The sequence below is a fragment of the Protopterus annectens genome, chromosome 9.part0 (assembly GCF_019279795.1).
Source record: "Protopterus annectens isolate FY-2018-M chromosome 9.part0, PAN1.0, whole genome shotgun sequence".
NCBI lineage: Eukaryota > Metazoa > Chordata > Ceratodontiformes > Protopteridae > Protopterus > Protopterus annectens.
This window is the reverse complement of record NC_056743.1, coordinates 881,815,275-881,829,447: the sequence shown is the minus strand read 5'-3', so window position 1 is coordinate 881,829,447 and position 14,173 is coordinate 881,815,275. Positions and strand designations below refer to the sequence as shown.

Sequence of the window (14,173 nt, the reverse complement as noted above, 5' to 3'; positions counted from 1 at the left end):
TATATATATATATATATATATATATATATATATATATATATATATATATACACACACACACATTTATATATGTGTGTGTTTGTAAATATATATATGTATATATGTGTATGTGTGTATATATATATATATATATATATATATATATATATATATATATATATTTGTGTGTGCGTGTGTGTATATGTGTGTGTGTATGGCTAAATACCTTCCTTTTTTTATTTTAATATGAGCAAATGTTCTTGCTCTTTTCATAGGACTGTTTAGCCCTGTTATTCCTTTTACCGTAACGAACAATGCATTTTACTGGCCATTGCTGATTGTGGTTATATATGCTTCATATCGTTGTGAACTACTTCAATTGAACATTCTATCATGTAGTAATTTCCTGTATCACAAGTCAATAAATAGTTTTCTGGTGCATTGTTTTTCACATGCCTCTGTGCAGGTATATTACATCAGAATGTTGTATACCATTGTGTTTTTCGGGTATATATTAGAACATTGAAGTTTCAAAACTTTGAATGTTCTAATATCGAACCCTATTCAGCGAAAGCTGAAAATATCGAAGCAACAGAAAACCAAATTTTTTTCCTAGGGAAAAAATTTGGTTGTTCGTTTCTGTTGCTTCAGTATTTTCAGCGCTGTGGTGGAAAGTTACGGGTCGGGTTCAGGTAAGTGTGCGATTGAGTGCGGGTTAGGTTAGTTAGGGTTAGGACGCCGGTTAGGTATGTGTGCGATTATTTGGAAGTGAGGGTTAGGACGGGTTAGCTGAGTTAGGGTTAGGGCGTGGGTCAGGTATGTGTGCGATTGTGTGGTCGTGAGGGTTAAGGCGTGGGTCAGGTAAGTATGCGATTGTGTGGATGTGAGGTTTAGGACGGGGTAGTGAGTAAGGGTTAGGGCGCGAGTGAGGTGAGTGTGCGATAGTAAAGGACCTTAGGGTTAGGGTTTGGGTTAAGGTAAGTGGATAGTTACTGGTGTGTGTATAGTTTAGTGCAGGGTTAGGTGTAAGATTTTAGTTGTATGTGTGTGGATTGCTGTTTGTTTGGTGTGCTTGTGTTGTGTGTATGTGTTTTGGAACAGCAAATTTTTTCCCTAGGAAAAAAATCGCTGTTCTGTATGTACGATGTTTTCAGCTTTCGCTGAACAGGGTTCAATATTAGAACATTCAAAGTTTTGAAACTTCGATGTTCTAATATAGACCCGTGTTTTTCAGGTGTGATTTCAAGTGTAAAGCTAAACATCCCCCGACAAAGATGCCATCTATTGAGGAGGAAGCAAGCAGCATGTACCTGTTGGGTGAGGAAACAGACTCTGATGGCTGTAGCAGTGGTTCAGACACAGCTATGTACCTTGAGCCACCACATAATGCCAACCAGAGTGAGGATGAAGATTATGACACAGAGGATGAGATTCCACTCGCACGTCTGCATGACAAAGCCATTGCCTGTGATACGGATGATGCCCTTGTGCCAGCCATTCCTGAAAGCCCACTATGACTTGCCAAAGCAGACACTGACCATGACAGTGAGGGTGAGGTGCCACTTGCACTCCTAAGGAAGGGGGGCACACACGATGGCCACCCAGTGCAGTCAGAGTTTGATGCAGATGATGACTTGCCTTTATCTGTGTTCAAGAAAGAGCGTGGAATGACTGACACACCTATGAAGTCTTCCACAGTGCATGACACTGCAAGTGCTGACAAGGGTGTGGATGTTTTTTCGACTGTACATGGCATTGAAAGTAGTCCAGAGTATGTGGATTGGGATGGAGAACATCCACTAGATGAGAGTCTAAGTAGCTACTTGTCAGGCAATGATACGGTTGTGCCTCAGCAGGGAACGTCTGTTAGTAGTTCACTAACAACTGGATGCAGTACAGTTGGTACTGACATTGAGAGAGCACCATCTCTGAACCCTACAGCACTTTCCATTCCCAACTGTTCCAGATGACCCAGTAATGTACACTGAATATGCCCACCATGTAAGATCATGTGGGAAAAACACCTCCAAACAGTACACATTGAGGACTTTGTGGGGCCAGTAAGCCCAGTAAACAACTTGGGCTCAGATAGCACAGAGATGGACTTCATGAATTTGATGTTCCCAGAGGAGCTGTACACCCTTATTGCCAATGAAACCAATCACTATGCTGCACACAGGCAGGCTGCAGCAGGCAAGGTTGATATGCAGTGGAGTCCTGTTTGTCCAGGAGACATACACACATTTCTAGGTGTCAGAATATACATGTCTACTGTACATGTTCCTGAATACAGGCAGTACTGGGAAACACACCATGTATATGGTCGCTTCCCAATAGTGGAGTACATGACCTGAGACAGGTTTGAAAAAATTCAGCAGTATTTCCACTGCAACAATAACAACCTAAGCCTACCACAGGGCTCTGTGGGTCATGACAAGTTACATCATGTACGGCCAATACTGGATGCAGTACTTCATGCATGCAGAATAGAGTACAATGTGCACTGTAAGATGGCTGTAGACAAGCCATGGTCGGCTTCTGTGAACGCTTGACATTTAGACAGTTTATGCCTGGTAAGCCAGATAGATATGGCATTAAGGTGTGGGTGTTGGCAGACTCTTACAATGGGTATGTACATGAATTTCAGGTATACACTAGAAAAGCAGAGCAGAATACAGAGGTCAGACTGGCACACTGAGTAGTGGTTGACTTAACTAGGGGACTGATTGGCAAGAAGCATCACATTTACTTTGATAACTTCTTTACCTCTATTCTGCTGGCACAGCAATTGCTGCAAGATAGTCTGTACTGCTGCGGAACCATGCACACCAATAGGTCAGGATGGCCTCTAACATTCAACAAATAGACCATTAGAAAAGCAACTCGAGGCTACTTGAAGCAACTGCAGAGTGGACTACTTCTAGCTACTGAATGGAAGGATAGCAGTCCAGTATTCCTCCTGTCAACTAACTGTAACCCAGCCTTGGCAGACTCCAGCACACACAGGAGATAGTGTGATGGAACCAAGGCAGTGGTGCCATGTCCACCAGTTGTAAACATGTAGAACACTTACATGAATGGGGTGGACCGAGCAGATCAGCTCAGGACACAGTATCCCACTGCCAGAAAGGCCCGCAAATTGTGGCTGTACTTGTTCTGGTTCTTATGGGATGTGTACATAGTCAATGCTTTCATTATATTCCATGAAAGTAACAGCCACCAGCAACTGTCACACTCTGGACATGCTATTCCAGCAACATAGTTACAGTTTCAAAGGAACCTAGGCTTGCATCTACTTGCCAGTTACACCAAGAGGAAAAGATGCACTGAGATTACTGTCCCAGAGGCTGTGAGCCGATTTGAGCATGGCTCCCACTTTCTGGTGAAATGGCGTATATCAAGATGCAAGAACTGTGCCAGCAAGGGTAAACGTGCTGAGCCACCATGGGGGTGCCCGACTTGCAAGATCAACCTGTGTGTTGAATGCTTTGGAGAGTACCATGGCCATAAATTTCTAGTGTGTTACTGACATCAGGAAAGGCACATTATGCGATGCCCAAAACAATCAAGATGTGAAAGCGTATGGAACTGAGGACCTTGGAGTGTGGTGCTGAGTACTGTGTGCATCACTGGGTGTCACACCTAAACATCATGCATCTTAGGACCATCCTGGATGGCAGTGGGGAACTTGGAGACTCTTCAGCTCAGTCCCAGTGGGCTGCTTTCCTGGATATGCATGGTTTCAAGGGGGCCATTTCTGTGCCCCCTTGTCAGTTACTGGCCAAGCCCTTATAAACCAAGGTCAGGAAGGTCCCTCCTCAGACTTTTCTGCCAACTGCTCTTGTATTGGTGGATGCATTACGGGGGGCATACCCAGCCACCATGGATCTTATAATCCACCTGGATCACAGTTGGGAACTTGGAAACTCTTCAGCTCAGTCCTATGGTGCTGCTGTCCTACAAAAGTATGGCCTTGGGGGTGCCACTGTGATGCAATTTTTCCCTCCGGGAAAGGACACATGCGAAAAGACAAAGCCTGGGTCAGTCTTGGTCTTTTCACATGTTGTCTTGGTGTAGCTCTCCACTCAGTCTTCCTCCCTTCAGGTGTAGTAAATATATGTAGGTCAGGGCAACAGGGTTTATATTAGCTCCCCCTTTCACTCCTTATGGCCATTGCCAAAAGGACACATGTAAATAGAAAAGGCAGAGGTAAGGCAGAGTGCTGGCACTGCATGCAATCGAGAGTCACTGCTGCTACCAGCAGTCTGAGTGGGTATCTGGCACCGATATGGGACACTTCAGATGCTCATGAGCTGAAGCCCCATGTCTGTCCTCAGCATACTAGTGGAGTGGCAGTCCTTGCCCTACTTATTCCATTTACATGTGCCCTTTATGTGCCCCTTTGTCAATTATTGTGTGTAGTTTGGTGCTTTCACAGGTGGTAGGTATGTACCTCTGCAGCGTCATCACCACTTATGTACCTAATGAAAAGAATACTGCCCCTTTCGACAGGAGTGAAGATTTGGATGGGCTAACCAGGTAATGCATATGATATACATATATATGTAGTCTTCCAATACATCTGTCAAACATCAGTAGTAATCTGTTTGCATTTTCTTCCCTGTGCAGGTTGGTCCACCTTCTGACACTGACATGGCTTCATGAGCAGGAGAACAACATGTGAGAGTGTGGGTATGTGGCCATTCCTACATTCACTGGGATGCCAGCTATGCCTCTGTAACTGAAAACTAGTACAACTTGAGCTTCCCCACATCCAGTGTGAAGGTATACTGGATTGCAAGAAAAGGTATGCATTGGAGTGGAGTATTGCAGTTGTTGAAAGAGAAGTGTCCCATCTACCCTGAGCCCGACATTCTTGTGCTGCACATTGAAGGGAATGATGTCATCAGTCAACCACTCGGAAGGCTACAGTTTCAAATCAGAGCAATTTTGAACACCGGCAGTCATGGTGGACATGTTGTCATTTTGTGTGGGCTGACATAATTCCTCGACAGATATGGAAAACAGCAAACAGTCAACAGGCAGGGCACAAGGCCAGACATTTACAGAATGGGTTCATGCATGGCTTGATGCACAGGGTTGGTGGATCTACAATCTGCCATGACAGCATCACTGCAGAAGATGTTCACCTGTTCAGAAGGGATGGCGCTCACCTAACTGACGATGGCATTGCATTGTTCTTGACTGACCTTCACAATGGCGTGAGGAGAGCTATGCAGGATTGGTAACATGCAGCTTGTGAGAAGAATGTTAAACACCCATGATCAAGTAGGACCAGTATGGTAAGTAAAACTCTATTATGAAATGTGTTGTGTAAAATATATTTTCTGAGTTTGGCAAATAACTATGGTAAGGAGTTGGTGAAGATGCTGAGAAAGAACAACTGTTTCAAGAGAGTGCTACTACATACAATCTAATATGTCAGTAACCATCCTGCAATACTTCTTTTTTTATTCTGCTTTTTATGAAACATGTGTAGAGTTTAGATGACACGAAGGGCTTAGTAATACAGAACTTGATCCCTTAGGTCCATTGCTGAATGGACACATGTAAAGAGAAAAGGCATAGGTAAGGCAGACTGCTGACATTGAAGGAGATCATGAGACTGTAGTAGTATCAGCTGTCTGAGTGGGTAGCCAGCACAGCTATCAGACAGATCACATGGCCTTGCCTGCCACTAAAGTCCCATGCCTGTCCTGGGTTCATTAATAGAGTGGTAGTCCTTACCTTGTTTTTTCTCTTTACATGTACCCATTCAGTAGTATGCTGGCTACACCAAGAATGTGTATATTTACAATCATATGTGTCTACATGGTAAAATAACTGGGTCTGAATGTTGTACACATGTACAGATATCAGTTTTTTAGGACTCAGGTTATGGAAATTATGATTTTTTTTTCATATTTTAGTAAATAACTTTGTAAGGGAGCATCTGGATGTGCTAAATAATACCTCATTTTAAAGACAGTATTGATAGTTCCAACATGGTAAAAGAACTGTGCCTGTATGTTGTACATACATACAGATATCAAAGTTTGTTTCAGATTTAGGTTATGGAAATTATGATTTTTGGTAAATAACTTTGCAAGGGAGCATCTGAATGTGCTACATAATACCTCATTTTGAAGACAGTATTCATAGTTCCAACATGGTAAAAGAACTGTGCCTGTATGTTGTACACACGTACAGATATCAAAGTTTGTTTCGGACTTAGGTTATGAAAATTATGATTTTTTTCATATTTTGGTAAATAACTTTGCAAGCGAGCATCTGAACATGCTAAGTAATACATCATTTTGAAGACAGTATTGATAGTTCCAAGATGGTAAAAGAACTGTGCCTGTATGTTGTACACACATACAGATATCAAAGTTCTTTTCGGACTTAAGCTATGGAAATAATTTTTTCATATTTTGGTAAATAATTTCACAAGGGAGCATCTGAATGTGCTAAGTGATACCTCATTTTAAAGACAGAATTGACAGTTCCAACATGGTGAAAGAACTGTGCCTGTATGTTGTACATGTGCAGATATCAAAGTTTGTTTCAGACTTAGCTTATGGAAATTATGTTTTTTTTTAATATTTTGGTAAATAACTTTGCAATGGAGCATGTCAGTGTGCCAAGTAATACCTCATTTTGAAGACAGTGTTACTCCTTACAACATGGTAAAAGCACTGTGTCTGTGCATTGCACACATGTACAGATATCGCAGTTTGTTTAGTCTTGTAGGATTATGAAAATTATACATTTCCAATGCTTCTCATTACTATGCCCATATCTTTGCAAGACAGCATGGTGATGACACAAATGCATCATTTTGAAGCTGACATTGAGACGCACAACTTCTACACTAATATGTAGCCTCTGTCTGTTACAGGTGATGAGATATTATGCTTTATTTATCAGTTAAGAGAAATATTATATTAATCATATTTATGTGAATATTTCAGTAAAGGAGCAACCACACAGTAATGGTTAAGGTATCATTTTAAAGCTGACATTCATGCAAACAAATGAAATACAACTTGTATGGGTCTACATGGTACATGGACCAAGATATTGTGTTTTGCTTTTCCAAAAAGGTAAAAATATGCACAATGTCAGCATTCCTTGCCAAGTATTTAATAATGACTTTGATACGCACTATCAACATTTACACTGTTGGAAAAGTCAGTGTCTGCTGAACAACTTTCACATTTACATTTTTAGTCTAGCTCTTATAGTTAAAGAGTTATGAACATTTGTTTTCTATATGGTATTAGAAATGGATTTTCTGAAAATGAGCTCAGGCTGCACTGTTGTTCCTATGGTGGAATTGACCAGGCATCTTTTTCTGAGCTGCTCCGCAGTGAATGAGTTAAGATAATATGCCTGAACAGTGTAACCATCTAGCACCAAAGCAAGAACATATTTAATTAAGCAAAAACATTGATGAAAAAATTAAATAGCTGAAATCGTATCTGAAGGCAGACAGGGCACATAGCAGCAATGACTATCACAGCAACAATGCCTTGTTTTTTTTTAAATGGCAACTGTGCAATGAGAGAAGCACAGCAGGGCACTGATGAAAACAGAATTTCCACCTTCATGGTACACATGCCTCTTCAGAATGTCTTGATTAGGCACTACATGTTGAAAGAGACAGTAATGGATATTCCTGGAGGTACCACACTTGCACAGGTAGACATATTTGCAAATCATACTACGGCCTCTAAAACATTTATTGACAGTGGTGCAATGGAACAAACTTGTCTTAATAAAAATACATACCCAACTTGAAGGGGACTGGGCTTTTGGATCTTTGTAAAACACAAGACTGTTTCCAGCAAGGACAACCCAGGAGACACTCCAGTTCTTCCTGAGGAAAGACACAGGCATTATCATGTGTGCAAGATGATCACATTTCTCTGTCCTCCATCTACATTAACAGTTACAGACACATGATGAAGACACTTCAGCTATTCCAGCACTGACAATGATTTTATTTACCATGTCAAATAAATGGAAAGTAAGACCTTTTCTGAAATTCATGTGACTATTCCTAGTTAGCCATGTACAAGAAGATAAACAGAGATAAAGGAATACAAAGGAAAAGTTGCTAGAGAAAAACATAACCACACATACAGAAAAATGAGAGATTTAACAGACAAACAGGCACACAGAAATATAGAGATGGACCACAAACGTGGAGGTGGGGACATCAATGTCACTAGAAAGATGAAAGACTAACACATACAACCTAAGCGAGTACTATCTGCGTGATGGGGGCATGGAATTACTTGCTGGATATAGTGGTGGAGTGTAGGTCAGTAAAAAAATTAAAGCAGATGGATGAGAGGGGTAAGGATGTCAATGAACAGCTGCATAAAGACTAACTTCAGCAGCTGGTTTGACTCTGAATACTGGGGTCAGATAATGACTGATATTCTTCAGTTGTTGTGATTATTTGTTCAAGAGTATGCATGCTACAGTCAGACAGGCTACATTCACACAACATTCATAAACAAACAATCACATAAGCAGATCTGCAGACAGACAAAAATGAGTTTACAGGAGACAGCATCAAGAGCAACAGATTGTTCCACTCTGATTCCTGGACATTAAAACACCAGTATCTGCATGCCATTTCCTAAAATATTCAATAAATCCACATGCTTCTGATAAGTGTACTACCCAAGTGTTCTACTTCATGGAATGTCATATTTTAAGTAGACTTGTACTTCAAGCAACCAGAAGTGAACTATCAGTGGCATTTGATGGTGCAGCAGTAGCAGCAGTGCAGGACATACCCATCCCTCTGCCTGCATCACATATAGCTCTGGAAACCTGGTGGGGTGGTACATGTCCTGAAACAAGAGACCAAGAACTCTTTAGTAAATACTGGATATCCAGTCTCCCCATGAATGCAGCAAGCAGCTCAACTTGTGTTATTAAACTTGCAGTCCTGCCTCATTCAAGCAAATTTTATTTAGAAAAATGCCTTGCAGTGCTGCAGATACCATCACAGGTGAACAGGCATCTCTAGTGCAGATAACCAAAACTCAAGTGTCACCCTGAGGGCTAACCACAGCACAACAGATGCCCTTTGGCTGCTCAGTGTATTCAAAAAGGAAGGCATCTGAGGCTATAACAGCTTATGTCATGAGTTAAGGATGATGTTCGCCAAAGCCTACTGCAGCATTTATCTGATACTGATTTATGTGATACTGTCCTTTGTTTCTGTTCACAACAAATAATAACACAGGAAGTAACTGCTAAGAGTCTGACTAACATCTAAATTGCACCAGTGTTGAGTTCCTGATACCAGCATCCTGCTTCCTACTGATACGTGTAATGTCACTTCCTGTACTACTTTCTAGGGGTGATGAGAATGGCAGACACTACTATCCACCTCTAACCACCAAGTACTTACTCAGGTATAGGAACTGGTGGAAAAACTCTACTGCCCACTGCTCAAAATGATAGGATAGCAATACCCTTTAACTGGGACAATAGATACCTTTAAAACTGCAGCCAAGTTAAGAAAAAATAAGCCAGTATATCAGAAAATAAAGGTAAACCAGGATTTCGTATATAACTAATGAGTCCTTTATTTCTTAATAAATATTGTATTTCTAACAACTAGGCAGACTCACTAATACAGAATATGTAAAATTCTGAGAGCACGTTACTGACATAATTAACAGTTACTGGACAGCCCACATTCTGCCTATATGTATTCATCTTGGGATTGGTGCTTCTGTTTTGCTCCTGGTTAGAGAATGCACATAGGAACATTATTTCCTGGGGACTGCTGAACACCAGAAAGCCTAATAAAATCTAAAGGTGTTACTGCTCATTGCTAGGTGTCTAAACAAAAAACTCCACTCCCTAGAAGTTCTATTCTCCCTGGAGAATGCTGACATCTGTGTGTTCACTGAGACATAGTATAAAGCTGGTCAGAGCAAGCCGACAGTAAAAGGTTATAATGCCTTCTGCACATTTAGACCAGCTACTTTACAGATGGGAACTAAAGGTAGAGGTGTCTCAATTTACATTAAAAATAAATATACCTCAAGGCTGGTCAGACAGGACAATGCACTTGAGCTGCTCCATGTTCAAACCACCATAGGCAAATTCCAATACCACTTCCTCACAAGCTATAGGTCCCCCAATATGACCCTGGAAACACATACCCTGTATTTACACTTATTGGAAACACTTACCATCCAACCCAATACCATATTCATGGGTGACTTTAATTACCCCAATATTAACTGTCAATCATATATGACACCAAGCATACAGGTACAGAGATTCCTGGATTTTGCAAACAAACTCCCTGGACCAGGCTGTCAATACACCAACAAGGGGTGCAACCATACCGGATCTGGTTCTCACTAATATGGGAGAGTACTGCACACAACCCTAGTGTAATGTCTTCACTGGTAAGGTCAGACCACAAAATGGTCTCCTTTGAAGTAAAATTAAAACCTGGAACCCCAGCTAAACCTGGAATATTCAGGAATTACTCGAAGGTTAACTTCCTGCTATTAAGGGATAACCTGGCAAAATATCAAGCCCCCATAAACCCTGAGAACATTGCTGCCTATGCAGAACTGTTCACAGAAACCCTATACAAGCATGTTAATAGATGCATAGAGGCAGCTGTTCCTACCAGGAAGACATACAAAACTAACTCAAAAAACAAGCCACCCTGGTGGAATCACAGACTCAATAGGCTGTATAACAGAAGCAAGAAAATCATGGCAAAAAAGTAGGAGGTGCAGCACACAGCAGGATAAAAGCACACTCATCAAACTAAACAAACAACTCAGGGGACAAATAAAGTCTACCAAAGCCAAATTCGAGGTAAATTTGGCCTCCCAGGCAAAGGACAACCACAAGGCATTCTTTAGCTATGTACATAACCTCAAAGGCAACACACAACTGTGGGCAGAGCTCATTGTTATGGTGCCACCTATACTAAGCAGGAAGATATAGCAAACCTACTGACTGACAAAATCAGCTCCAACTTTACATCTCTTTTCCCATGAACCTTCCCTCAGGGAATACCATCAAATTTAACTGTAGCCTCCAAACAGACTTGGTGCCTCATGAATGGAGAACAGCAACAGTCATCTCTCTGCACAAAGGTGGGACATCTACAGACGGTGGACACTACAGACCCATATGTCTCACTAGTCTCATATGCAAAGCCATGGAAAGAATTATCATGGACATGATCAATAATGACACAGTAAACCTCCAGACACTGGACCCAATCCAGTTTAGTTTCATCAAGGGCAGGTCATGCCTACTCAACCTGGTATACTTCTTTGAGAAGGTCACCAAAGCAACGGATGAGGACAAAATGGTTCACACTGCATACCTTGACCTGGCCAAGGCACTCGACACAATAACCGACTCGGGCAGTATTGACTAACTTAAGAGGCTAGGTACAAACCCTTATGTCATCCAGTGGATAGCCAGCTGGCTCATAGTCAGTCAGGACCCAGGAAGTTAGAATTGGTGAATCCACCTATACAAAGAGGCTAGTCACAAGCGGAGTCCTTCAGGGATCGGTCCTGAGACCACTCCTATTTGGCATTTACTTCTCTGAAGTCAAGAACTATGTCAATGGCCACTGCCTGACTAAATTTGCAGATGATTGCAAATTAGAAGCTGTCATTAAATTGCCCAAAGACACAAATGTTCTCCAGGAAGGGCTGAAACAGACAAGCAACTGGTGCCAGAGCCCTGGACTAAAACTAAATGCCAAGAAATGCATAATAGTATCCTTTGGTAAGTCATTCACCCCTGCTAACTATCATATTGACAACACACCTCTAAGAGCTGACCCAGTAGTCAGGGACTTAGGGACACACACAGACAGTTATCTAGCCTCTAACCATCAAGTGTCTACAGTAGTGAGGAAATCATTCTATGTTGTGCAACTTATAAACAAAGGTATGGTAGCTAGGTCCAAGGAAAACATTGTTCCACTGTATTTGGCATTTATCAGACCTGTCATTGAGTACAATGTCGCTTTGGTATGTACCTAACCAGGCATATCCAACAACTGGAATGTCTACAGAGGTTTCTCACTAAAAGAATACATGGAGTAATCAACATGTCCTATGCAGACCACCTCAAGGCCTTATCCTTGTATTCTGTCTCCTACAGGCTCTTGAGAGGAGATCAATGCCTGGCATACAAGGCATTGTCAGACTCACCTTGGGTGGACCTCCTGCATATCTGTAAAACAAACAGCATGTGAATTATCCATTCTAAAGACTTAAACCTTGCCTGTGATAGAAACAAAACCAAAATTAAGAGCAATCTCTTTCCAGTTTTCATGTGTGCTAGGAAATTTTCCCTACTCTACTAAAGTACATTGAACTGCTGGAGAGACAGGTATCTATCCCAAAGACTACCCTTCTCTAGAACAGGCCCCCATCCATGTGAAGCAGAGCTCTTCCCTAATCTAATTCAAGTGTAACTTGGACAACTGAATGTGGAACAGGAAATTCATCCCTGGTTTGGCATCTATGTGTCTAATGGACACAGGCAGCCTGTAAATGGTTCATCTTCCAGGCCCCTTCTTGTAAATGCTTCACCTCCCAAGGCCCTGTTTACACTTATCAAGGGTACCAGAGCTTATCAGAGATTTATGATGCATGGCTCGGCTTAAAAAGGCCCTTGTGGTTGTTAGCATAGTAAATACCTATGAACCTATGTCTCAGAGGCTAGAAAGTACAGGACAGCCAAGATCACTCTTGTATAGGCCTCTCCTACACAGTTATGCAATTAGCTGTCCAATATCAAAAGATAAGAAAAAGCTTCTTTCTGATTTCAGTGTGATTTCAGTGAAATATATCAACTCAAAAAAAAATGACAAAGGAGACCACTGCTTCAGGTTCAGGATGCCTGTCGGTGATGCTGGTGACCTGGGATTGGTTATCAATTCAGGAAGCTGGAGGGCCAGCTGAGGGAAGTAGGCTTGGGTGATAGACAGGCAGCTCACCTACCTTGACAAGGCAGTTTGGATTTTTTGCAGCACCATGCTAATCTCTTGCAGAAGCTGGAGACCAGAATTAGCATCACACATACAGATTTAAAGGTCATATATAGGGCTGTCTGTATGCCAAGTGATTTGGTTAATAAGTACAAATAAGAAAAAAATATTACATACTCTGCTTTGATCACACAGCTTCTGCTCTTACACAATGTCTGACTCACCAAGTCACTGCACTGCTAATAGCTTCTAACATGCTCAGGAAAACTGGCGTTATGTCCCTAACCGAGTTCAGTACGATAAAATACTTTTTAACAAACTTAACTGTGGGCCAATAATTTATAACATAAGGGAGGTTAATTTTATCTTAGTTTACAAACAGTACTCCAAGGGTAACTTGATGTCGGATGCTTAGTCAAGCATTAGAATGTACTGTGTCTAAATGAATTATTTTTCATTGCCATTTATAGCTTTCTGTTTGTCATTATATATTGTACACAAACTGCTTAAAACTAATTTCCTACTAGATAACAAACTATATTTGCCACAGAAGACATGAGGTTGTCTGTCAAAGCAAAATGTCAGTCCACACTTTTCAGAAGATTTTTACCAAGTGAAATGTACCACATTCAGCACCTATTTTCCTGCCTTCCTCTTTTGATTAGAAGTTGCAAACTGTTTGTCAGACATACACACTTACTTCAATTTCCTTCCGCCTTCTGCTATTTTGGTTTTGTTAAGCAATCCAGCCTTCTCCAGCTCCTGGAACAATAATAAGAGCAACACAAATGAATCATACAAAAGCAAGAGTCACTTATTAAAAACATTATTGTTGTCTGCATGAGACCTTGTTTTTTATTATTTTATCATTTTTTGGCAGATTGTTTTACTAACTTTATTCTTTAAACACTGTAGTGCAGGCATGCAGTCCCATGGTTCAATCTTTTCTTTCACAAACAAAAACTGGAAAGAGACTACTCTTAAGGCTAATGTGTCAGTTCTCAGTTTTCTGGTATTTCTGTTATAGTTACAGTGTTCTAACAGTTATCCGTAATAGTTCATACAGGTGTCCACAGTGGAAGTTTGACACCTTCACTATTAAGTGATGAGTACCCACTGACACCTGAAGATGAACGTTGAGCCAGCTGTAAGCAATCTGAATACCTTCTCCCA

At 41.2% G+C, this 14,173-nt stretch overlaps 1 protein-coding gene across 5 annotated transcripts in view; it reads right to left on the bottom strand.

Moving 5' to 3' along the window:
- The window catches only part of ARHGAP9 (Rho GTPase activating protein 9), a 1,328,608-nt gene that overhangs the window by 251,330 nt on the left and 1,063,105 nt on the right, over positions 1–14,173 (bottom strand). For all 5 annotated transcript variants that reach the window (XM_044083613.1, XM_044083614.1, XM_044083615.1 and 2 more), the window contains 2 exons: positions 13,701–13,762; positions 7,774–7,861 (listed from right to left, as the gene is read on the bottom strand). In XM_044083613.1, coding sequence (XP_043939548.1) covers positions 7,774–7,861; positions 13,701–13,762 — 150 coding nt within the window. The remainder of the gene's footprint in view (positions 1–7,773; positions 7,862–13,700; positions 13,763–14,173) is intronic.